We start from the raw sequence: 26,503 nt of genomic DNA, 5'->3' as shown, positions 1-26,503 counted from the left end.
TAACAAAATGTTTTTTAAGTACATCAGAAGCAGGAAGCCTACTAAACAACCAGTGGGGCCCCTTGATGATCAAAATACAAAAGGAGCGCTTAAAGACGATAAAGTCATTGCGGAGAAACTAAATGGATTCTTTGCTTCAGTCTTCACGGCTGAGGATGTTAGGGAGATTCCCAAACCGGAGCTGGCTTTTGTAGGTGACAAATCTGAGGAACTGTCACAGATTGAAGTGTCACTAGAGGAGGTTTTGGAATTAATTGATAAACTCAACATTAACAAGTCACCGGGACCAGATGGCATTCACCCAAGAGTTCTGAAAGAACTCAAATGTGAAGTTGCGGAACTATTAACTAAGGTTTGGAACCTGTCCTTTAAATCGGCTTCGGTACCCAATGACTGGAAGTTAGCTAATGTAATGCCAATATTTAAAAAGGGCTCTAGGGGTGATCCCGGCAATTACAGACCGGTAAGTCTAACGTCGGTACCGGGCAAATTAGTTGAAACAATAGTTAAGAATAAAATTGTCAGACACATAGAAAAACATAAACTGTTGAGCAATAGTCAACATGGTTTCTGTAAAGGGAAATCGTGTCTTACTAATCTATTAGAGTTCTTTGAAGGGGTCAACAAACATGTGGACAAGGGGGATCCGGTGGACATAGTGTACTTAGATTTCCAGAAAGCCTTTGACAAGGTCCCTCACCAAAGGCTCTTATGTAAATTAAGCTGTCATGGGATAAAAGGGAAGGTCCTTTCATGGATTGAGAACTGGTTAAAGGACAGGGAACAAAGGGTAGGAATTAATGGTAAATTCTCAGAATGGAGAGGGGTAACTAGTGGTGTTCCCCAAGGGTCAGTCCTCGGACCAATCCTATTCAATTTATTCATAAATGATCTGGAGAAAGGGGTAAACAGTGAGGTGGCAAAGTTTGCAGATGATACTAAACTGCTCAAGATAGTTAAGTCCAAAGCAGATTGTGAAGAACTTCAAAAAGATCTCACAAAACTAAGTGATTGGGCAACAAAATGGCAAATGAAATTTAATGTGGATAAATGTAAAGTAATGCACATTGGAAAAAATAACCCCAACTATACATACAACATGATGGGGGCTAATTTAGCTACAACGAGTCAGGAAAAAGATCTTGGCGTCATCGTGGATAGTTCTCTGAAGATGTCCACGCAGTGTGCAGAGGCGGTCAAAAAAGCAAACAGGATGTTAGGAATCATTAAAAAGGGGATAGAGAATAAGACTGAGAATATATTATTGCCCTTATATAAATCCATGGTACGCCCACATCTCGAATACTGTGTACAGATGTGGTCTCATCACCTCAAAAAAGATATTCTAGCACTAGAAAAGGTTCAGAAAAGGGCAACTAAAATGATTAGGGGTTTAGAGAGGGTCCCATACGAGGAAAGATTAAAGAGGCTAGGACTCTTCAGCTTGGAAAAGAGAAGACTAAGGGGGGACATGATAGAGGTATATAAAATCATGAGTGATGTTGAGAAAGTGGATAAGGAAAAGTTATTTACTTATTCCCATAATACAAGAACTAGGGGTCACCAAATGAAATTAATAGGCAGCAGGTTTAAAACAAATAAAAGGAAATTCTTCTTCATGCAGCGCACAGTCAACTTGTGGAACTCCTTACCTGAGGAGGTTGTGAAGGCTAGGACTATAACAATGTTTAAAAGGGGACTGGATAAATTCATGGTGGCTAAGTTCATAAATGGCTATTAGCCAGGATGGGTAAGAATGGTGTCCCTAGCCTCTGTTTGTCAGAGGATGGAGATGGATGGCAGGACAGAGATCACTTGATCATTGCCTGTTAGGTTCACTCTCTCTGGGGCACCTGGCATTGGCCACTGTCGGTAGACAGATACTGGGCTAGATGGACCTTTGGTCTGACCCGGTACGGCCTTTCTTATGTTCTTATGTTCTTAAGAAATTGAGGGTAGCTCAATTTAATTAAAATACAAATACTAAAATGGCTAAAAGGAAATGCACAATACAATGCTCAGATTCTGAGCATACAACTATTTTAGATAAATAAACACAGATATCTCCAATGCCTAGAAGTTTTCAGATCCAGTGTTTTGAATCTCATCTATGTATGCTTATAATATTTAACTGATTTAATTCTAATTTAAAAGCAGAAGGTTCAGAATTGGACTCACCTTCATTTCTTCATAATCAGAGCTGGGCAAATAGTGGGGAAAATATTTACCAGCATGTTCGCAACTTCAAAGTAGAATTTCACTTTGACTGTTTTGTAGCCTGTTAACTCACTTTTCACAAATACTGTATTCATGAGATGGGAAAAGTTTAGAGAATCAGCGGAAAGCAAGTTTTGACCTGAGATTTTTTAATTATGAAAGCTCATTTATTTTATAGTGAAACAAAATACTTTTTTGGACCTGATCTAAACCCCACTGAAGTCAACAGAAAGAGAGTCCCATTGACTTCAATATATTTTGATTTGAGTTGAAGATACAAAGGTTTGGTCAACCATTCAGAAACAGAAACAATAACACGATTTGGCTGACCAATCGCACAGATTAAATATTGAATTATGGATATTGAATCCTTGAAGGAATAGTCACAATAAGCAATAGGCTGAAATTTGTTCATTTACTCATCAAACAGTTCTGAATATTTTCTAAGCTGCAGTCTGTTAATTCACTAATAGAAAAGGGGTTAAATTACTAAATAAATAGTTCTTTGTAAATTGTTCACTCACATCAACTTATTTGCAGAGTCCATGGAATTCATTGCGTGTTTATATTTTCAAAACAAATGATTCAACAGTATTTCTAAACCAAACAATCCCCAACCTATTTATAATACTGCCAGCAGCCCAGTGTGCATGAAAAACCCCACAGTCGAGAGTGTGTGGATAAAATGGAGGGCAAAAAATGTTGACAAGAGAACAGTGCCACAAGTACTCCTGTTCTTTTTTTAAATTGAAGTGAATCATATAATAATTTCCAAGCAGAGTTATTATATAGTAAAGTAAGGAAAAATATTTAAACAATTACTGTGCTATAACTTTCCAGATATGTTGCACCCACAAGGTGCTCTTGCTAGGTAATCAGCTTTTCTGATGCTGCTAAGTCATTTTTAAAGTGTGGCACTTTCCAGGAATGGCATTAGCAGAAGAGCCAGTGGTGTCTACTGGTCTGACGAGGAACTGCTGAGTTCTAAACTGGGCTATGCCATAATTCACTGACTGATCCTGGAAAGTCATTTAACCTCTCTGAGGCACAGTTTCTCCATCTGTAAGTACTTATACACAGAGCTGATTGGGAATTTTTTTGATGAAACATTTTTTCATCAGAAAATGCCAGTTGTCAAAACCAAAACTTTTTGGGAGAAAGGTGGTTTTGATGAATTTCCCAGTTAAAAAAAATGTAAAAAGGTTCAAAATTGATTACATGGAAGTTTCATTTTTCAGTTTGAAATAACTTTTCATTTCAATATTTGTTAATTTATAGTTTTAAAAAATGTAAAAATAAAAAGCTTGAAATCAGAGTTGAAACATTTTAATTAACCTGATCCAAGATTTTTTAATTGCAAACATTCAAGATTTCAATTTTTCGTCCCAATTTGGGACAGGAATTTTTTTTGAAATCTTGAAAATTCTTGCAAGATGGGAAAACTGTTTCCTGCCTCACTCTACTTCCCTACTTCCATGGGGTGCTGTGTGATTGATTAACATTTGTATTGTTCTTTGAAGATGAAAACAGCCATAGTAGTCTAAGTGCCTCACAAATAGCAACATTAAAACCAGCAAATATTAAAACATCAACAGATGAAAGATGACATGATGTAATCACATAATCAATCAAAACTTCATTATTGTGATGTGTTGAAAACATTGTCAAATAATCCTCCGACTGTCTGAAAGCTAAATCTATAGCCCTTCTCAGTACAGTATTACACATTGCTGGTATTGCAAGCCGACAGCTTCTGTCCCGGCAAGTGTTCAGGACCAAAGACCCCATTCCCTTTGATCTCAGAGAGTGTGGTGAACATAGGGTGCCCGAATCCCAGCCAGTCATGAATCTATCCTAGTATATATTACATGCAATTAGGAGCACAGGCCTGCAGACCCACAAACACACCCAGCCCCCTGCCATTGGTGCAGGAGCTCTCCTCTCTCCATCTGTGCTTGGATGAGCTCAGAGAGCTGTGTCTGTGAGAGGTAGGTATGCCATCCCCTACGGTTCCTACAGCCATATCTAGTTACAAACCCTGCTAGCACTTCTCAGTGGCCCCAAGCCAGACAAACTGACAAATCACACTTCCTCTCAACAGAGCCCCTGCATTTAAATAGTCAGACCACTCCTTTTCATCTCCCCCACCTCCAAGAATCTCAAAACTTTTCTACACCCCCATGCCCTGCGAGCCAAACTCAAGAGTTCAGCTGGTTTCCAGGACTTTAATCTCACAGGCCGCTCAGGAGCACTAGTATCTGTCATGCTGTGCCTGTGCCAGTTCTCCTAACAGGACAAAAAAGGACAGAGTTAAAAACAACAACAATAAATAAACCCCCCCAAACATTTCAAAGGGTCCTGGCAGGTGAGAGGAGGGATGGAGACTGACTCCAATATAGATCCACTGAGTAAAGCTCTAGGAACTGCTGACACTGGCGTGACTCCGAGCATGCATGGGGGGAGGGAGCACTTTGCGTCAGGCCTGAATCATGTGACCTGTGCGGGTGGATGGAAAAGAATGGAGTGAAGGGTCTCCATGCTGACTTGGCATTGCACCGCTGGAACACTTATCTTGTGTAAAAGGAGTAGGACTAGATTCCTCCCGCTTCCCTGCCATCGTGACAGGCGTATAGGGTTCTGTGAGGGACGCTGACCTCCAAAGTGTATTTTTCTTTGGCTGTAACTTAGATCAGTGTGTTATAGCATTGTCAAGGGCAATGAGAAAGAGTCTTGCAGAATCCCACATCTTCTGCTGCTACCCTCTCCAGCCCCCCATCCCCTTCTGGCTTCCAAATGCTAAAGTCCTTTCATGGAGCTCGATTGTGGCATTTAGTTTAAGCCCTTTGGGAGGGCTAGGAAAGAGCTGTGCTGCTCCAGCAGGAGCATAGGTTGGCATAAGGGTACAACTGACATGAGTAGGGGGCAGAATTCCATGGACATCACCAGGAATTTTGCTGAAGTAAAAAGGGAGGGGGAAATGGTGGTCTCGGCTTAGACAGCCACACAGTGTACATGGGGGAAGGAGTAAAGAACCTCCCTTTGTTTGGACCACAAAAGAGCCAACCAGAATTGTAGCCCCTGTGTTTGGGCAAGTACTGGGGCTGCTATTGAGTTGCTTCCCCTCTCACACACACCCATAAAGTACCTTCCCAGAAAAGGGGGGGAAAGGAGCAGATGGTAGGTGGAGCCATATCTTGTCCTCACCACTTTCCACCACATCTTGCCCCTGCAAGTGAGCTTCTACCTGCTGCACCTCTTACAGGGGTGTCACGGTCTGATTTCCACCAGAGCAACCAAGGAGCTCCAGGAAACATTCTGTCCTGTCACAGCCCTGATAAAACATCCTCTGCTGGACTCTCACCAAACTGCTGGACCCATGTGCTCTAAGTTTCAATGAAGACTCTTGCCTTTCTGGCACATTTCCTAGGCACAGAATGTCTGCTACCTTCATGGAAGGGGGATCTTGAGGCCCAGCTGCTCAAGGCCCCCAGGACCAGTGCTGTTCCCCAATGACAACCCAGTTGCTTACACCCTTAGGGGCACTCTGGTTTACAGTTTACCCTTTCAGAGATGTGTGATCGTTGAAGAACATAATACACAGGCTTTGCAAAGGTTCCACAACGAATTACTCTTTACTTCAGACAGCACGAGAGATATACAGATCCAGACAAAACATGCATTCCCGTGCCTCAGTTTCCTTCCCTCTCTTTAACATTCTTTGGGTTTAAGGCAGAGCCTTTCAAGGAATCCAGGTTCCTTCTTCTCTCCCTTTCCCTCCTACACATGGACTCTTTTCCAGAACATTCAGTGTCCTCTCACTCCTTCAAACAGTTTTTTGCTTTTTCTCCTTTCTCTCACTGTCTCTAAAGTAGCAATGAGACACCCTCTCTTTTATAATCGCCAGTCCTCTTTGTCAGGTGACCCCTGATCAGCATTATTAGGTGATCAAAATCCCCTACTAGGTGATCTGTTGCTTAGTTACCTCCCACCCAGAATTCAGACTTGAAAAATTGATTTGCCTCGGGCCAGGGCCGGCTCCAAGTTTTTTGCTGTCCCAAGCAAAAAGATTTTCTCGCACCCCCTCAGCCCCACCCCAACTCCGCCCCTTCCCCGCCCCATTCTAACCCCTTCTCCAAATCCCCGGCCCCGCCTCCTCCCCCGGCCATGCTGCATGTCCCCTCCTACCCCTCCCTCCCAGGCTTGCATGGGAGGAAGGGGGGAGAAGTGGAGCGGTGGTGTGCTTGAGGGAGGAGGCGGTGAGCTGGTGGGGGAGCGGTTCCTTTGCCCCCCTAGGGTACTTCCTGTGGCCTTCCCCGCGCCCCCCACAACCACAGCTCACCTCCGCTCTGCTTCTCCCCCTTCCCTCCCAGGTTTGCCGCAAAGCAGCTGATTCGCACAGCAAGCCTGGGAGGGAGGGGGGAGAAGCGGAGTGGCAGCGTGCTCGGGGGAGCAGGTGGCAGTGGAGCGGAGGTGAACTGGGGGGAGGGATTGGTTCCTCTTCCCACCCCCAGATTACTTCCAGCGGCCCTCCCCATACCCCCCACCACCACAGCTCACCGCCGCTTAGGGCCGGCTCCTGGCTTTTTGCGCCCCAAGCAAAAAAAAAAAAGGAGACGAAGTGCCGCCCCTTGGAAAGTGCTGCCTCAAGCACATGCTTGGAGCGCTGGTGCCTCGGGCAGTAGCCATCTCTTTGTCCAAGTCTTGCTCCATTTGAATGGATGATCATCAATATTTAATGACCTTCCAATGTTAGCCCTGTACCAAGTAAAAGAATTTCTCTTGTGCGTTTTAGCTTAACATGGAGGCAAAACACATCAGAGAAGGCAAGCAAGCCCCATGTTCAAAATGGAGTTTGCCTTGTAACATAGAAACACATTGAAAGTCTCCAGTACCAAAGAGAATTCAGAAGCTGTTCAAAGACAAATTCCCCATATTGCTACAGCTTCCCTTTAGTGAAGGGTTCCTGGAGGAAGTATATACTGCAGCCCACTACTGGGTGCAGCTTGCTTTCCCCTTCATGCTGGCTCAGCCCTGCTGACCAGCATGTTATGGGGGTCGAGCCAAGGTTCAATCATCAACTCGCCCTTCTGCTTGGGGAAGGGTAGTACCAGATCTTCAGCCTCTGCTCTCCACCCCTTTGTGCCTGGAGCCATGATGAGGGGAGGGCTAATGTAAATAAGCAGGGAGTGGTTTTACTCCTCCTTGCTCCCCTGCATAGTCATGCAGTATGAAGAAACGCAAAGTTCTGTACTTAGAAAAACCTGGTATTCCTTCCTCTTTACTGCTAACTGTCAGGCAAGGAAAAAGAGCAGGGGTGGGGAGTAGGGTGACCAGACAGCAAATGTGAAAAATCGGGACAGGGGTGGGGGGTAATAGGAGCCTATATAAGAAAAAGACCCAAAAATCAGGACTGTCCCTATAAAATCAGGACATCTGGTCACCCTAGTGGGAAGATAGGGAGAAATGGGAAATCCTGTTGCTTTCTGCCAGTTGGCTTGCACCAGTGCTGGGTGACATATTCTGGACTGCAGCCTGTGGCCTGGATAAGTCCAATGAGATTCCTTTCTAACCTCCTTAAGTTAAGAGGATCCCAGCTGCAGCCATGCCAGGAGACGTGGGCCTAGAGGAGAGAAGTTGCTATAGGTGTGGGAAGGAGAGTGAAGAGAGGCCGAATATGTCACCTGCCATACCACTTTCCTGAAGGCGTTACAGGGGTCTCATCCTGATTTCTTCCTGGAAAGTGGAGCTTCTGGACTAAATCCTACTGTCCCCACTGGCTCAGTGTGCTGTGAGTTTGGAGAGAGGCAGAACCCCCTGTCTATCTTTGCCATCACTGACTACAAAGCAAGAAGACAAATATTAACAGCAATTCAGGGCTCTGGTGGCCCCTGTCAGTAAGTGTGAAATCTGAAAGAAGGAGGCACTTTATCTTCCTTTCTTGTAGTCTTCCTGAGGGCCTATGGCTGGGCAAGGACTTTCATGAGAACTGAGGAAGAAATTATGTTAGAGAATTCCCAGGACTCAAAGGGTCCAGAAGACATTTCTCACAGGAGCTCTTTCATTTGACAGATGGTGAAATCATTTTATCAGGCTGTGCCAACGCCTGGCTCATGTAACTGACAGCAGGGTGGTGTCAGGTTGCTGCAGTCGGACACAGATTATGCAACCCTCCTCTGCAGTCAGAAGTGTGAGTACTCTCTATTACTATACAGTTCTTCCTAAAGTCAGGTCACAGTCCTAAACTTTCCACCATTACTAACTGGTCCATCAGCTTTCAAATTCAATATCCCCACAAACAAACAAAATGAACCCTACCTCCTCATTATCTGTGATCACTACTTATAACAATTGTCTCACTCTTACCTTGTGTCCCCTTCCTCGCTATCTCTATCTTGTAGCCACCTGTTGTCCCCAGTCAGCTATATAACAAGATTCCAGGAATGTCATTCTGAAGCCTAAAGTGTCTGAAGAGTCAGTGTGAAGCAATGGAAGCAGCTACTACTAGCATGGTTCAAAGCTCTTTTTGTTCAGACTATCACCAGGCTGAATCATCACTAGGTTTTGTGGTCTCTTATTGCCCAATTTTCAAGTTCTCAGCCATTTTGACTTTAAAATTGCACCTGTGCCAAAGGAAGGCATGTATCTATGCCATGCCAAGAGTCCTTTGATATCAGAGAAAACTCAACTAATCATCACCCTTACTCTCCAGCTAATTTATGAGGGAGTCTTCACAGATCATGATTACTTGTCCCAACTGCCACAGTTCTTCAAAACTACCCACACAACAACACAACCAGCACACACAATAACCCCAAACATCACACTGAAACCTAGAATGTCTTGTTGAGTCAGTGTAGAGCAATGGAAACATCTACAAGCATGGCTGAGAGCTCTTTTTGTTCAGAATATTACCAGATTCAGCCATCACTGGGATTCACAGTCTATTGCCATCAAATTCTTACATTTTCAGACTTTTTCAGCCTTTTTATATACCTGACTTTACATATTACATCCATGAGACAGCCTGGTCTTTTAGCTACTGATAGACTGACAGGTAGGGACCAGCTTTTCAGTATATGCATGTACAGTGCCTAGCACAATGAGATCCTAATCTCAGTTTAGAGCAATACAAATAATAATAACCTGCTACTTAGAGTGATGGAAAACTCAACTTTGCCTTATTTTGAACTCACTCATGTTCTCAAAAGTTTGATAAACTAAAATATTTTGAACTGGGATTCTGCTTGAAGACAAATCTTGCAAGAAAATGAGCAAAGAAAATATCCAATAAAAATTATGTTGAAAACTGAAGCAGAGAGCCAGCAGAGCATGAAACAAATACAAAGGAATTGTGAAAATAGGAGCAGAAGAGAGGAAAATAAAAAAATTATTATAAAAATGAATGACGTATGTGAGATATACAGGCCAGCCGCTTGTGCCAACCTGCTTTTCGGGGGGAGGGTTCTTGGCTGTGTTTCCGTCACTAAGAGCTCCTTGAATCCAAGCACTGAGATTCAGGATTAAGGTACAGTAGATAGCTATAAGGGAGACAAGTTTCAAATCTGGATCATGCTGAGGTTAGATTAGGAGGGTTTACATTTGCATTCTGTGATACTGCAATCTAACAAGCTGTTCTTGTGACAGTGTGGTACCAAATGGCAGGAATCTGGGGAAATCAGCTGTCCTTGAGAGACTTCGGTCATCTCAAGCAGTCTGCAAGAGATTTCAGCCACATCCAAATCACTGCTGGAAAAGAAGCTCCGGACAGTTTTGCATCTGACCACACGGTAGTCAGGTTCATACTTAGGGATCAAATCCATGGACAATCCAAATTCAAATGAGTTTGGATTTGAGGTTCTGGTTGTGGCTCTCTTCTAATAACCATGAACTTTATTTAACATCTCTGCTCTGCATGTGCACAGTCCTAATGAAGCTCCAAAGTCTTGCCCAGCAAGCAATGGCCTCAGATCAAAACCTGGGATGGATCTTTGACTATGGTCAGTTCTTTAGACTTTCCAAAATCCTGCACAGAAATCTGAAGGGGGCTTTCTCAAGACATGGCGTCACTTCCACTCCCCAGAAATGAACAAGGGCATCTGCTGATAGTATAGGCTATATATATGTAGTCACTAAACAAATCCTTGGACTTTAGTTTATTGAATATTCTGGGATGTTATAGTCAGGAAGAGAACAACTCATCTCAGCTAAGGTTGGTTTAGGGTAGATGTAGTCCTGAATGTGAGGGTATTCCTCACTTTTTCAGAAGGAGATTAGGATAAGAGATCTCTATAGTTTCTTAAGGAGAGAGATATGGCAGGTGACCTTGTGTGGCTCTCTTGAGTGTATGATAGTCCTTGTTATTTTGACAGCCTGGTATGTGTCAGTATGATAGGGCATGGATAGTTTGTTTGTCTATTCTTGAGAGTCTCATCACCAGTGTTTAGGACTGCAATCTTTGCTCTTCTGGGCTGGTCAGTAAATGCTTCATTTTTCCTTTCGGTATTGAGTTGTTGTTCCTAAAGAGCCTATACTCCGTGCTCTTTGTGGCAGGAACTTAGTCTTAATATACGCTTAGAAAGTGTCAGGCATATCGTAAACTCTACCGTAATTCAATTAATCTGTGTCATCATCATTACCACAATTCGTAGACTATACATGAGGCAATCTGTTGCTCAGCTGCCAGCCGAACTAGTCTGATACTTGCACAGATATTGTTTTCATTCTAGTTTTATATAAACACCAGTTGTGGTAATATGTGGGGTTTTCTTCAAAGTCCACCTGAAGCATTCAATGTTTGCCCGCCCATCTATTTTTAAACATCATATCTCCTTTGAAAAATCATTGGTTTAAATTACAGGAAAAAATAATTCAAATACTTGAGGTAGTTTTGCAAACCCAGAAATAGTTCCCAAGGTTTGTTCATCCCTAATTGTTAAGGTTTGTAGTGGGAAGAGCCCAACAGCTACCATATGTTTTGTGGATACTTGGGTCTATCTCAGGACATACATCAAACCTGTTTGAGGCAGTCTGGTACCAGAGAAGCCTGGCAGATTACAGGAAAATGAAAGGGCTCATGGGATATTAATCTCATCCAAGGAATCTAGTTCGAAATAACCAAGGCTCGTGCTGTTAACCTGAATGCACATGCCTTGAGCACTAAGAAACTTGCTATTATCTGAAGAAGTGGGGTTTTTACCCACAAAAGCTTATGCCCAAATAAATCTGTTAGTCTTTAAGGTGCTACCGGACTCCTTGTTTTTTTAAAAACGCAGTGACCCAGCAATGACACTACACTCATAGGTGGTCACACCCAAGCAAAGCATGAATGATTTGAAGTATCAACTTCCCAGTTTTAGGAAACATATATTTCCTTATTCTTTTCTATATATAAGACCAAAAAAAACCTTGTTGTTTTCCTGACCGTGCTATTCTTGTTATTCTTATCATGAATACCCAGATAACTGAGACATAGTTACACACTTATACATCCTCTCCGCTTCCCTACTCTCTGCCTTCAAATTGTTTAAGTTCACAAACAAACCTCTCATGCCCTAGAGCTGTGGACCCCTCCTACTCTATGTGTGACCCTTCTCTGACTGTCCAGGACCTTTATATCCTGTACTGAGAAGTTCAGCAAATGGATTTGATTTCCTTTTCCCTTATGTACCATGCAACAAGTTGGACTTGGAATTGTGGTTATACTCAAATGTCACTTTTGCTAAACATTTATTTTCAGCAAGGGAGATTGTGTGCTTGTTTACAGGCCTTGGAATGGACTGGCTGGGGAGGAAGGGGCTTATAACGAGTGCTTGCAACATATTGATGCTCTTCCATGCTTGTGATAGCCTTGGACTCCCCATAAGGGTCACACTGTCTAGGTCTCCAGATTGTGTCTAGCCCTCAGACATCTCAGGCATCAGAAAAAATGTCAAGGGTAAAATGATTTCCAAGGTCTCCACCTGGATTATGGATCACATTGAAGCAGCACATGTGCACAGGTTGGCGTCAACCAAGGCTCCACCAGCCGTGCCACCTGTTTTGAAACATGGCTACATTTCACCCATTGAATCAGGAGACTGACTGAAGGGAATTTTGCAAAGAGCATTTGTGCCTTTGGAATATTTATTCATGACAGAGCGGTGCAACACGCAATGAGAAATCATCATCCTCACCTTCAATTAAGGTCTAAGGTCTAAGAAATATTCATCTCTCCTTGGAATCAAGGCTATCTTTTCAGAAGACACTGAGAGCTGCATGGAATGAGCAGCCACCCAAATCCTACGACAAGCCTGCCATTGTTGCTGTCAGCACTTCACAAGGGTCTTAGCTACCTTCAGCTGACCTCATGGGCTTGAGGCAGGAATTCTTGGGTGACATTCTATGACGTGTTATACAGGAGGTCAGAGTAATTGATCATAATGATCCATTCTGGCCTAATAATGTATTAATCTATTTTTTTTTTACTCTGAACTCAAATTCCAAGGTCCCTGCTTTTGGCTGCTCCAGAAATATCATAAGAAAATTGTTTCTTGTGGTATTTCAGCTCTTAAATGTCAAGTCCTGGCAATAACGTGGGGGTGGAGCAGTACATGAAGTTGTAGGCTAATGGCAGGAAAAATTAGTGGAACTTTTTTGAAACTCAACAATGGTTCAACTAAGTTTTGATTTGAGTTTTGGAAAGAGATTTAGGCTGAGGGATTCCTATTTGATTTGAACTGCTTCACCCATCTCTGCTATACAGTGTAGATAAAGAGAGATAATGACCAGTCCATCTAATTTATGTTTAATTTGAATTGTCTTTTAAACTAAACATAAATTGAACCTGTTGTACCATTGTGGAAAAGGGCCTGGTCTGTAATAATGTTCCAAAGTTCAGGAGTGTTTGGACACTGGGTTTTGGTTCATTCCCATCACAGACCAGTGCTATTGTTCTTTAAAAATAAAACAGCGTCCACCTCTCTATTTCCTCTGTACTTAGTATACTTTATTATAAGATGACAAAGAAGACTGCATGACTCATGATGATGGAATAAAATTCAGCTCATGAATGGGTTTTCCACAATTTTTTTTCACCTATTGTATTAAAACTACATCAGAGGAAGTATTTGCACGATCCTTTGGAATTGGAAACAAGCATGACTGAACAAAGCCATAAAATATAGACTTATTTCTATACATCAAGGGTGGTAATTTTACAAGATGCCTCAGCTACCTGTATAATTCCATGGGTCTTAAAGGTCACTGCCTCAGAGGCATGCAGAGAGACAGCATAAGAACACACTTGGTTGTCTATTTTATTGCTCACGTTGGGTGTGTGGATATTGGTGTTCTCATGAGTTTCTGTCATACAGAGATTTATTATTTATAAATGAATAAGTAACCAAACCTGTATGTATGTACTTATACATTCCGTACGTAGGTTTATTATATTATATGTATCATTATAACCCAATACTGCAGTACATTAGGAAAGCTTTCAAGGTGAGATGAGATAAATAAGAGCTCATTAGTTATTCTAAGGTACCAAGGCCTCAGAGATCCCTACCTGCTGGGCAATTGCACCTCTGGTGGGTATCTCGAACTTCTCGATGTCTTGGCAAGTTGAACTTTAATTTCTGTAAAGTAAACGGGGAAAAAAGCATCAGTAACAGGGATGAAACCCAAACCTTAGCATATCCGAAAAGTAGGATGGGAGGAAGCTAATCAGTGAGATACAAAGAGAAAGAGATGTCTGGTGCTGGATTGAAGGCAGGTAATTAGTCCACAACCTTAAACTTTATACCACATGTCTCTTGATTGAAAGCAGGCAGCTAAAACTTCAAAATAACCTTCAAGAGTGATTTTTTGGCAAAAAGCCGTAATGATGAATTAAGAGGTGACTATGTGCCCACGTGAAGACTGTAATGCTCACAAACCCAACAGAAAACTCTAAGTAGCAGATGAAAAATGGAGACAGGTCCTGCTCTCCCAAAGAGCCAGCTCCTTGGCCTACTGGTAATTTTTGTCCAAAGAGATGATCCTAGAGAAGACGGCAACTTTCAAACATTCCATATAGAGCTGGTTGGGCAATGACAAATCTATTTAATAAAAACTTCTGGGGTTTGGAAATGTGTTTCCATTCCATTGGAACAAAAAGAAAACCATTTGACAATGTCTGTGAAAGAGAGCTGTGTTGAAATGTCCATTTTGGATCAAACATGTCAGGCTTTTGATTTAAGTCTTTCTCTCTCTGGGAATTGACAAGACAGTCCACGCTGGATCTCAGAAACCTTTCTATCAAAATCAATACATTTCTGTGAAACACTAGTTTCTACAAAACACCATTTTCTGAAAACGAAAACTGATTTTGTTGAAAATGTTCTGACCAGCTTTAATTGTATACACATGAGTGTACTATTAATACACCTATCATGACTGAGAAGAGAAAACATGAATCCATCTAGGTTGGCTACACATTACTGAGATGCTGGGTGAGCCACACAGGGTTTCTGTTCAGAAGCAGTTTATGATTTACGCCTCTGCTGTCTGCATCTTGTTCATGACTGGAGCTGTGGGTGTGTTGATAATTTGAGAAGACTATCCATTAAATAGAAAACTATCTGTACGAGTTTTAGGGCAACACTCCCCACTAATGAATCACAGCTAACTTTTAAGGATCATTGTGTATCATATTCACCTGCTCTTGTTATCCACATCTCTGAGAACTTGGGCCAGTGTTTCAAAGATAAGTGTCTGACTTTAGGCTGTTATATCCATATTTAGGCTCTTAAATGGATGACATGATTTTCAAAAATGCTGAGCACCCAGCAGCTCTTACTGACCTTACTGAGAAGTCAACAGGAACTGATCAGTGCTCAGTACTTTTGAAAATCATGTCACTTATTTAGGAGCCTAAATATGGACTCAGAAGCCTGACTTTAGGCTGCTATTTTTGAAAATCTTGGTCTGGAAAACTAAAATATATCATCTGAGCCTTTTCCTCTCAACATTGATAACTGTCCAAAAATAGGCACTGTTCATTGCATATAACTATGTAGTGCTGGTCAAAAACGTTCTGATGGAACAGTTTATCGAAATAAAATTTTCCCATGGGAATAGACTGATCTTGACATAATTTAATTTAAAAAAAGAAAACTGAAACAAAGTGTTTAGATAAAGTCAAAATGGAACTACTTTTCATTTCAAAATGTATCATATAAGGTAGTGCAATATAATTAATTAAATGTCAAAATTAGAAGGAACCATTTCAATTGACCCAAAATGAATTTTTTCCTAAAATTTCATTTCATGGGCAATTCCTAGATTTTTTGTTTTCATTCTGATTCATGGGATTTCCCTCAAAATGGAAATTCCAGTTCCCTTATATATAACATGTGTACCCTCCGGAACTAAAAACCTAACTCTGAATGCTTCTGTACTTTGGGAGTATTGAGATCTGGATCCTAATCTAAATGTTGTGGCTCAGACCCATCTGCAATTAAAGTTCACAGCTGTAATTTGGTTTTTAATACTCTGGGCTACATTTCAAACATGAGCACAAATAGGAGATTCATATGCTTTATATGGAATCTTAAATTGGAACAAATGGACATGTATGTTCCCCTTTTCATCTAAGTGCCAATTTAAACATCCAAACACAAGATTTCAACATTTCAGTAGAGTTCCTACACTTGGAAATTGGGCCTTGCATGTCATTTATCTTTGTGAATTAAGAGATGATGTCACAGTGCATGATTTGCATGGACAGGAGTGTTTTGTGACAAGTCATTCTCTAACTAGTGAAGATTAATGCTCTGCCTGGAACTCGGCTCTTTGATGTACTATTTATAGACCAGAAGTATTAAAAATGTAAAAAGGATCTGTCAGTCAAATTTGCAGAGGACATCCAGGCTGTCAAAAGAAATTGACAGTGACACACAACTAGTGGAAACAAACATTTATTTAATCAGCAATTTACTTTGCTACTGTAGAACTTTGTGCAGAAGAAGTGATGACCCACCAGACTCTGGAAACAGAAATACAGAACTCACCAGAGCCTTATTCACTGAATGTGAACAGTGGAATGTACCTAATGTACAGTACTGTTAAAATCATCTATAAGATCAGAGCTAGCACCATATGTTCCCCTAGAGTTTAAAAACAAAATTATAAACAGATAGTTAGAAATGGCTGGGAGAGCTTGGAATCTAAGAATTTATAAAGGGTGCTGATAGAAGGCTGGCCCCTCTTCTCACAGAGGAAAGGTCTGCAAAGTTCCCATTGTGGAATTTCCTTCAAATTCTCCTACTGTGGTTTGAACCCATGGAAGAAGTAGCCAGACTGGCCTCTAGACTACACGGATCCTCTGAGATCCACTGGAACCTCAGGGATAGGTAGCAGGGGCTTTGTGGTTTTCTGCTGTGGAATTAGAATTTAGGAGCCGCTGGATTTCAATTCCATGAGTAATATACTAGACCAATATTGACTACTAACAGAAAAACACATGGCTTCAGGAGACCTAAGTTCAATTCCTAGATTAGGTCACTAAGGAAAGTAATTTTACTGCTTTCATCTTCACTTTCATTTCTCCATATCACAAAACCACTATTCAACTAAATACAACAAGTAATTTCTGCTCCAAAAAGCTCAAGACCCAGAACATGAGGGAGTGTGGCAGATTAGACTAAGATGTATTGGGGATCTATAAACGATTTTCCCATGCTACAACTGATGTTCTCTGTCCTTCATCATGAGCAGCAAAGTTACCAGTTTTTTATAAGAGAAATAACTTGATTTTTTTGAAATTTGTATCCAAATAATTAAGCAATGAATATTGATGTAACCCATTTGATATTTTAAACCCCGTAAAATGTTTGAATCTATATAAAATGTAACTACTGGAAAAGTCCTGGATAACTATTTGACAGCCCTGGATATGCTTTTAGTAATTCTTCAGCTGATAAAAAAACAGACAGTACAGTGGGTCAAAACTATGTATGTGTTTGTTTATTTACAAAACATGTTTTTTTCATTAAACAGAAATTTCTATGAGAAAATTTCCAATTTTGTTGTATTTTTTGTGGGGGATGTGAAAATAGAAAACTGATTTTTTTCTGGGGAGCGCTGTTGATTTTCATCAACTCAAAACTAATCAGTGAAAAAATACACATGGAAATTATACATTTTCATTTTATTTGAAATTTCCCCCCAAAAATAAGATCTATTTTCCCACTAGCTCTAGGATCCAGTCTGAGATGTCTGTAAATCGGCTGACACCAAATTAAGTGGGACTGGAGTGTGTTATTACATGCCTCAGAGGTGCATCCACACTGGACAAAATCAGACTCCTGTGCAGCTGCATTCATGGTAAAAAAGATGGAAGTGCTAGAGGTAGGCAGGGCTCAGGTCTTTTTACCACTCTGTCACCCTGTCAGTTTTTTCCAAGGTTAGGTTTGATATTAGGATCATGATACCATTTGCCCAAGTTACTTCTTTAAAGCCACTTAAACATCCACATTCCTGGCTGCACTTTTTCTGTTTATACAACTAATTGGTTACAAACTTGTCCTGAGTTTCTGGAATTGCAGCTCTCATGCTCTGGTTAGTGCCCTGTGTGTTTGCAGCTACAGGCTGTAAGTTCTACTCTTGGTCCTGTTTGTCTGTGATTATCTGGCAACTACTGTGCTTATAGTTATGGGACCACCCATCACTATGTGCCGCAGTAGCTGTGAGCAGAAGGCAAGATGTAGTGTCTGGGAGTGGGCAAATAGAACAAAAAAAATCCGTCTGAAATACATGTTGGAAATAGCAAATGAAGCTGGCAGTGAGTTTCCTTGAAGGTGATAATAGATGGCAGCTTACTGCTAACTAATTTATACGGCCTAATCCAAATCCAGTTAAAGTTAATAGGAGTCTTCCATTCTTCCATTCCAAGTGAGTACCTGGTTGGGATGTGTCCTAGCTTAGGGGAAACAGAGAGTGGTACTTGGGAGGAGGTAAACTAGAGCAGTGGTTCTCAAGTGGTGCGGGCCGAGGGATGTGCCGGCTGCCCTTCCCGCAGCCCCCATTGGCCTGGAGCAGCGAACCATGGCCAGTGGGAGCCGTGATCAGCCGAACCTGTGAATGCAGCAGGTAAACAAACCGTCCCGTCCCGTCAGGGGCTTTCCCTGAACAAGTGGCGGACCGGCTTTGAAAACCACTGAACTAGAGCAGTGTTTCCCAAACAGTGGGTCCCGACCTACAAGTGGGTTGCGGAAAGGGTCTAGATGGGTTGTCATGTACAGGGCTGGATGAACCCATCACTGGGCTCTGGTCTAGGCAAACATACTTCTCCTGCCCCAGTGCTGAGAGGAGGCCCCAGGGAGGGTCTGGAGGGTTGGAGAGTGAGCCCACTACACAGCGGTGACTCCTGTCCCATAGGGCTGGGCCTAGCTCACTGTTCTGGGCATTGTGACCTGGCACACAGGGCTGCAGCACCACTCAGGGTTGGCCCAGCTGTCACTCCAGGAGGGGTGGCTGGACAATACCTTAGAGGTGCTGCATCCTCATGTACCAGGTCAGAATGCCACACACTCAAATGTGGCCTCTCCTCTCCTCTGTCATGAGTGAGTGAGTACAGGTAAGTGCAGGGCAGACTCACTGTCCAACCCCATGCCATGGCCCTGGGCGTCCCCTCCACACTGGGCCAGGATTAGGGCTCTGGTGCTGGGGGGAAGGTGCATATATGTAATGTTGGGTCACAAAAAAAAAAAAAAAAAAAGGCCAAATGCAGCTGATGTGTCACCTTAGTCAAACATTTGGGAAGCACTGGATTAGAGCTCTTGAGCAGCTGCAGTTGTTTTGGTTCATGAGGGGGTAAAATCATTTTCTGCTCCACCCCAGCTGCTAAAGGAAACAGATTCTAGAGAATCCATTGTAGCCAGTCAGAAGAGTTCAAAGACTAGTAGCATTGCTAATAGCTCGTGTGATTTTATCTCAAGTCTCATGGTATTTGGTGTTCTTATAGCCCCACCTCCTGGAGCATGTTACCTGAGCATGTGAGACTCTCACATTCATTTTTTAAAAAGTTTCTAGCCCCCTTAATTGCAAAGAAACACCTTCAATAGTGAGCGCTACAAACTCAAAAACCAAAAGGCAAATAAGTAGAAACCAAAACTTATTTTGTAAAATGTCATGATTTTAAGCCAATCTCATGATTCTGGGACCTTTCTCATTTTCTCATTCTCTGATTTTTGAATGTCGGGGGTTGGCAATGCTGAGATGGAGAGCCAGGGAAAGGTAGCACATAGTACTAAAGGCACCGCAGCTTGGCACTCGCTGACCATTAGATAGCAAGAATCATGAAGTTTAGTTCCCTGAACCACTTAAATAAAGTGAGAGAAAATCTGCAGATGGGAACAGAGAAGGAAAATATACGAGGAGTTCCCCTGCTGAGCACCTTCCCCAATGCTGAGAAAATTAGAAGTCTATACCGACACATGGAAAAGAGCATTGATCCATTCTCCCCTCCTCCAACACAGCCCCAAAATCTCTTTTAAAAGGTGACAAATGGACTCCGTGACATTGGATATATGGCTGAGTTGTATTTTGTACAGGTGCAGAGTGACAGTAAAGTCAACTCTCTGTTTCCTGGGGGTTTTCAGGATGATGATTGTTTTTAAATTATGTAAAAAAGATGAATTCCCAACTCTGGAAGTTCACCGTTTCTTCATGTATTGTGAGCAGGCAGCCCTGAGAACACCCTGTGCTCCATCCCACTGAGCTTCTGGCAAGAAGAGACAAGACCACATGTTCACCAGCATGAGGAAATGCTTCATTTGCCTCTTTTCAAATCACTGCCTTGGCTTTCAATGCCAACTATACAGTTTATTTGCACTTTTTATTTGATTTTTCTCATGCCCCATAAATACAGACGAATTCTAGCCTGCAGCCAAAGTTTTCTCAGAAACATCCATATCAGACCTAGTCGGCACAGACTTTTTCAAGGAAAGACATAGAATCCATTTCTGGCTGGCAGAAAACTCCAGCCCAGTATTTACTACACATGACCATAGTGAGAAGTTTTGATAGTAGTTAATGAAGTCTGCACTAGTCAGACTGGCTCCGTAGAGGACTGCCCACCAGTCTGTTAATTCTATTGGACTGAAGGGAGGAACAGCAGTGTAGCCAACACCAAGTGTGAGAGTTAGGTAAAAAAAAAATCATGAGATTTGATTAAAAAACATGAGATTGTAAAAAATGATAAGTTTTGGTTTCTTTTTATTTGCCTTCTGGTTCCTGAGTCTCTCAAGCTTTTCTCTGCAACCTTGACAGCTAGAAACTTACATTTAAAAAAATGAAAGCTGAGATTCTCCTGTAATGCCCTGACCCCAGGAGCTGTGGCTTTACAAAGACAACAAATATCACAAGATTTAGAATAGAAATGTGAGCGTGGGCAGCACTGGAACAACCTGCACTGGAGGTAGATGCTCACATGGAATAGCTTGTGGCTACAGCTCCTGGGAAGAAGAGGAAATTGAAATGGATGAGAGTGGCTTTCTGTTAGGCTGGATGTGTTTCTCCAGGTGATTCCTCACTCTCCATGGGAAGCAGGAATGGGCCCTTCCTCTAGGTGTAAGTGGCAGAAATGTTTTCTGTGTGAGTGAGAGTCTTGCTAGATCACTTATGTATTTAGGCACCAAGTCTCTGTTGCTCCATTCCTGCTCTTCACGAAGGAACGGGGTGTGGATGGGGGTCGGGGGAGCATGTGGCTGCCAACCTCCTTCCCATCCCCATGTTTTCAGGGAAGCTGGGACTCTTTCATGCCCCTGGTGCAAGCTAGAACTTACACTATGACTGCACTGGCTGCCCTCAGGCAAGAGCAGCCAGAGTCCAGCATGGTCCAACCACACCCTCACCTTCCCTTTTTCCCTGCCTGCCTCTTACTCCTTGTGGGGACGGCAGTGTGGAGCCATTCTGGCAGATATAAGCTAGCTGAGAAACCTGCTTACAAAGGACGAGTCCCAGAGTGCCATTGGTGTCTCTTTATGCCACCAGAGTGCAGGTGAGAACTGGGCCCTTAGTCTTCCCAGCTGCTGCCCCCATAAAGGTATGTGGTGGTAACTCAGCCTGAACACGCACAGGGAAACATAAAACAACACACAATCACAATCCACTCTCAAGCATACGCTCAGCCATATAAACACCTCACAACATGCCCATTTACAACACACTTGCATACATACACCACACAAAACTGCACATTCACAATAAACACACAAACACATGCCGTAACAGTTCTCGTACATACATTGACTTTATATCCACACACAGAGAACACACAGCCACAGGCATGTGAATCCAAGCCCCATACATGTACATATACACTCACAAAATCCCCAGTCCACAAATACAGGTGTCCCCCCAGCCTCACCCCCTGACACAATTGAAAGGAGGATCCCAGGCTGCTTCACTCCATGTTCTTCTACTTACCCCAGCAGTTCCCCCCTTCCCCAATTAGGAAGTCTGGGGATTTTTTTAAAAACATTATTATGTGCTGAATTCTATGAAACTGGCAGCTGTATAACTCATTAAGGTCAAAACATCGAGGGAGAGTGTAGTTCGTCCAGGAGGATGTGGCCGTAAGAGGCCTGACGCTCTGAAAGAGAAGGGGATGAATATGCTTCCTTGCTCACCCTTCCTCTAAAGTGATCTCCCAGCCTCTTTCTCTCATATTCCATCAGTTTCTGTCTCCCTCTCTTGCTTTTCCCATTCTTGTTCTCCCTCCCTTTAAATCTCTTTTCTCAGTCTCCCTTTCTACTCTCCTTTATCTGTGTCCTCTATGCTTTTGCTCTGTCTCTTTCCTTCTTATCTCTTGACATCCTTCCTGGGGACTTGTGTCGCTAAAGTGTTGAGCTAGCTATGAGAAGAGAAAACATATAGTTTACTGGGTTTGATTCTCCTCTCACAGACACGGGTGTAAATCAAGAGTAACTCCATTGAAGTAGATGCAGTCACAACAGTGTAAATCTGGTGTAACAGGAGAATCAGACTCATTTTCTCTTAGAGAACCTAACTTCTTTCATTGAGGTCTGTTGTAATTTTGAATCTTTCGCAGGGCAATGTCCTAGCAGTGCTGTCTCGTCTGCCAGCTTCCTTACACCAGTGTCCTGTCATACCAGCAGGGACTCCAGCGATAGGGACTTCCTTCATATTCCCATTCTCCCAGGGTCAGCTGGGAATGGAACAGTGTGTGAGCCTCTTCATGGCAGTGCCCCACAGAGGTCAGTAGGACTTTAGCAGTGTGATCTACTTCACAGAAGTGCATTACTAGGACTCCAGCAGTGTGGGCTTGTAGGGTTGTGCCCTGCCAATCCCAGCTAGGAGTTCAGCTGTGTGAGCTTCCTCACAGCAGTGCCATATCAATGTTAGCTATTAAAGAGCTCATCTGCAAGCTAATCAGGCTGTCAAAGAACCATCCACAGATATCAAACACTCAGAGTCATTACATGTAGTACAGCAATATTTTATCCAGAACCCCCCATTATTTTAACCTGTGCCAAAAATCCTCTCTCAGAGTATGATGACACAATGGCAGAGTCACAGTGCTGCTCTTGTTCATTGTTTGCTGGTGTTCTAGGGTAATGCAGCTCTCAATGGTTTTATTACTTTGTTCCTTGACTAGTTTCCTAATATTGCAATATGTGAATGAAATAATGAAGCACAGTGGACTGCAGAAACTGGCTCCATTTTATAAGCTAATGGGTCTGACACCAGTCCTTTCCATACCCTGCATTTGTACTAATCTGTGATACTTATGACCTGAGCAAAAGCTGGAGTGGTTTGCACAGTGAAAGAGAAAAAAAAGACCTAGCGTGCTCCCTCCTTCTCTCCCCCCTCTCCCTCCTCCCGGGTTCTCTCTGGGTATCACAGAACATCCTGATCATTTGAGTCAGTGCACACCAAAGTTCTGCATCTTTGACCGGTTTGGACAAGTGAGCACCCATCTAACTTCTAGCACTTGTCAGAGCCACAGCAAACCCCACAAGCTGTACGGGATTTTAAAAGTTGGCCATCAACAACAATTGAGAAGAACAAATGCATTGTATTAACAGGAGTGTCCTATGTAAGACTAACTGTCATGCTCTACTGGGCACTGGTGAGGCCTCAGCTGGAGTACTGTGTCCAATTCTTGGCACCACACTATAGGAAAGATGTAGACATATTAGAAAGAGTCCAGAGGAGAGCTACAAAAATGATAAAAGGCTTAGAAAACCTGAGCTATGAAGAAGGTTAAAAAAGCTTGGCATGTTTAGTCATGAGAAAAGAAGAGTGAAGGCAGACCTGATAACATCATATACATTAAGGGCTGCTTTAAAGAGGACAGTGATATATTATTCTGCATGTCCACTAAAGGTAGGAAAAGAAGTAATGGGCTTAATCTGCAACAAAGGAGATTGAAGATAGATATTAGGAAAAACGTTCTGACTATAGGGATTGTTAAACTCTGGAATTGGCTTCCAAGGGAGGTTGTGGAATCTCTGTCACTGGAGGTTTTTAAGAACCTGTTGGACAAACAACTGTCAGGGGTGGTCTAGGTAGAATTGGAACTGCCTCAGTGCAGGGGATTAGATGACCCTTGAGGTCCCTTCCAGCCCTACATTTCTATAATTGTATGATTAGAAACATGAAGTGAGTACATTACAATGATGAAATGGGAGATCTTTCAGGGCTGGAGGGGTTTATCTCTGAGCTTTAAGATGCACAATATGACTCATTAATCTATTGGTGTGTCCGTCTAAGATTTTTTGACAGGAGCCATCACTGTAGTATCTACGAATCTGATCCACAGCCCAATAGACTCCACAGACAGACTATCATTGACTTTAGTAGTGTTTGGATCAGGCCCTTAGTGCTTAAGCCAGTGAAGAGCTCAAGAGTATGAATTTCTGTTAATATCTAGAAGGACTCTAGCAATATTTGTCTTTTTATTTTCCAAACTACTGTAAAAGTAGTTTGGATCGAAATAAAGGGGAATTTCTTCCAAACTGCTTTGAAACAAGCACCTAGGACATCAGCTTATCATCATATTTACCTGTCTCTGCCTGCTGCTTTTCCCAGTTTACCTGTCACAATATGGGTACCTTTGCTACTATCACCAGGCTATTCCCAGGCATGTTCAGTTCAGCTGGCGATGAACTTTTCTATTTGTTTTAAACTGTTAATGTGATGTTTAAATCTGCTCTCTGAATTGCATCCTGTATACCTATCCCTACTGGTATTCTGTCATCTCATATGAATCGAAAACCCCTTGTTAACAGACTGAAGTTAAAAACTGATGCTATAAAGGGCTCCTTTCTTGGGCAAAAGAAACAAAACCCTCTAATTTTAAAACCATGAAAGCTCAGACAAATCATAGACTTTGTCAGACAGAAGCAAAATCTGAGCTGCTTATAAAGAAGGAGAGCTAAAGGGGAGCGATCTGAGGGGATTCACATCTTAATGAGTTAACGGGCACTTAGCTTAGAAAATTCTTTAAGCAAAATAGAAAAAGCTAAAATATATATTTATATGAAAATGAAAGCACACAGACCTCATCAAGCAGTTGGTCAACTCTTCCCAAAATAGCTGTCTCCATTTGGTCTGCAGAGAGCCAGGCAGGGAGCTGAGTGCATCTGTCTGCTTCCAAATGTGAAACCCTGGATTGCAGGTCTGATGTCCTAAAGTATAGCAGGAGGCTCAGCACCAGAGAAATCAAAGACACCCCAGGAAGCCCAGAGCCCAGCAGTAGAGGAAACCTGCAGCATCTTTCTCCATCCCCTGTCCTGGGGGGAGCAATGCACCCCCTGTCAAAGGCACCATTGCTAGCACCTTTCCAGCCCTTCTCCTCCAACATTCCCTCCCTGTCCTGAGAAACAATAAATAAATAAATAGAATAAATAAAGTTTCAATCCCACTCCAAGAAGAACAATCCAGAATTCATGGAAGAGCAGCGTCCGAGGGAATCCCAATGCCACTGAATAATAGAAATTATAACAACAACAACAAAAATTGTATGGATAAAAAGGGGAAAAACGTGATTTAAAAAAAGAAAGGATCCAACTCCAGAAAAGTTTTGGGGAAAATAATCAGATCAGTTTATGTCTTTCAGTCTTTTTTGTTTGTTGTTCTTTTCCTCTCCCTCTAGGTTTATCAGTTTCAGTTCCTTAGCAGAGTGGTTAAGAGATTGCACATGAAAGTCCCCATTAGAGAGAGGTAATTCTCAACTGCTTTGGAGTTGCACTGTGGCTGATCCTGGCTTCTCTGTAACATGACACACTCTCTCTGAACTACACGGATCGGATGAGCAAGCTGTACTGCTTCCCAAAGTAACCTCCTCTGCTCTCCCTCTCTCTCTTTCTCTGTGCAATGATTTATTTATTTATGCAAAGTTTCTGGGTGGGATCAGACCTTGCGACGCCCCCATCCCCATCAGTCCCCAAAGCACCTCTCATCAGCTACCCCTTCCCTTTGAAGTGACACTCACTGCAGTTATTTATAGCATCAGGAAAGAGATTGTAAAGCAGAGGCAGGACTCACACTTCTTTCCTTGTCTCACACCATGGTGTTGTTTTAACTTCCTTCATAGGGGACTTTATGATACTGGCACAAATGGGTCCTGGTTTCTGGATAGGTCTGGTGTTTTGAACTTGTCTGGGATGGAAGTAACTGGGAGCAGAACTTCACCCTGCTTTCAGGTTGTTCTGAAGTGAATCTTCCACTGGCTTCTTTCTTGGTGTGGAGACAAATCTGGCTCAGTAACTAGGACATGTAGGTTAATTTGGTGCCGGTGTTTCAGAAGAGCAGCTCCCTGATGTGGGACAGGAGGGAAATAGCCAAAACTGTGAACAAGGTCCACAAAAGCCACATGGGATCTAACATTCAGCATGCAGCTGAACTGAATGGGGTCTGTCCTTTCAGCAGCCTCTGCTGGCATATAAATTGAATATAGAGCCCAGATATCTTAAATCAAACCTATGTTGTGGCTCAAAATGGAGGAGCTAGAGAATGTGTTGGGAGGGAAGGGGATTACTGCCTGGGGGGCTCAGACTGTCTTTTAAATGCTCATATTTCAGTCTGCAGGCAGCGTACCTTGTTTTCTGATCATTTTAGGTCTATAGCCTAACCAGGATTGGCCACGGTCAGTTGTTGGACAGGACGCCTCCCCTGACACACTCTGGTGCTGCAGGAAGTGAGGCTGATGATTCAGTATGTATTGTTCTCCTCTCCAAGCACAGGGTTAGGGGGCACTGAGCTGCTCAAAGTACTATTTTTTCAACCAGATGTAAAA

The 26,503-nt window shown here is 42.5% G+C and overlaps 1 protein-coding gene and 1 long non-coding RNA gene across 20 annotated transcripts in view; one reads left to right on the top strand and one right to left on the bottom strand.

Annotated features, from left to right (window-relative positions):
• COL13A1 (collagen type XIII alpha 1 chain) overlaps positions 1–25,555 on the bottom strand; it is a 166,711-nt gene extending 141,156 nt beyond the window's left edge. For all 18 annotated transcript variants that reach the window (XM_045025545.1, XM_045025550.1, XM_045025556.1 and 15 more), the window contains exons 1-2: positions 24,767–25,555; positions 13,763–13,832 (exon numbers count right to left, since the gene is read on the bottom strand). In XM_045025545.1, the coding sequence (XP_044881480.1) occupies positions 13,763–13,832; positions 24,767–25,069 (373 nt within the window). In that variant the 5' untranslated portion in view covers positions 25,070–25,555. The remainder of the gene's footprint in view (positions 1–13,762; positions 13,833–24,766) is intronic.
• On the top strand, positions 18,679–25,497 carry LOC123375021. Of its 2 annotated transcripts, none has more exons than XR_006581295.1 (3): positions 18,679–18,814; positions 22,292–22,457; positions 25,361–25,497. It is a non-coding gene; the product is annotated as an uncharacterized LOC123375021 (long non-coding RNA). The 2 variants fall into 2 exon arrangements; XR_006581296.1 differs by lacking the exon at positions 25,361–25,497 and adding an exon at positions 24,823–25,065.
• Positions 25,556–26,503: the final 948 nt, after the last annotated feature.

Source organism: Mauremys mutica, chromosome 7 (genome assembly GCF_020497125.1).
Source record: "Mauremys mutica isolate MM-2020 ecotype Southern chromosome 7, ASM2049712v1, whole genome shotgun sequence".
Classification (NCBI taxonomy): Eukaryota; Metazoa; Chordata; order Testudines; family Geoemydidae; genus Mauremys; species Mauremys mutica.
The sequence above is the reverse complement of the archived record's forward strand: the minus strand, read 5'-3'. Positions and strand labels throughout refer to the sequence as shown.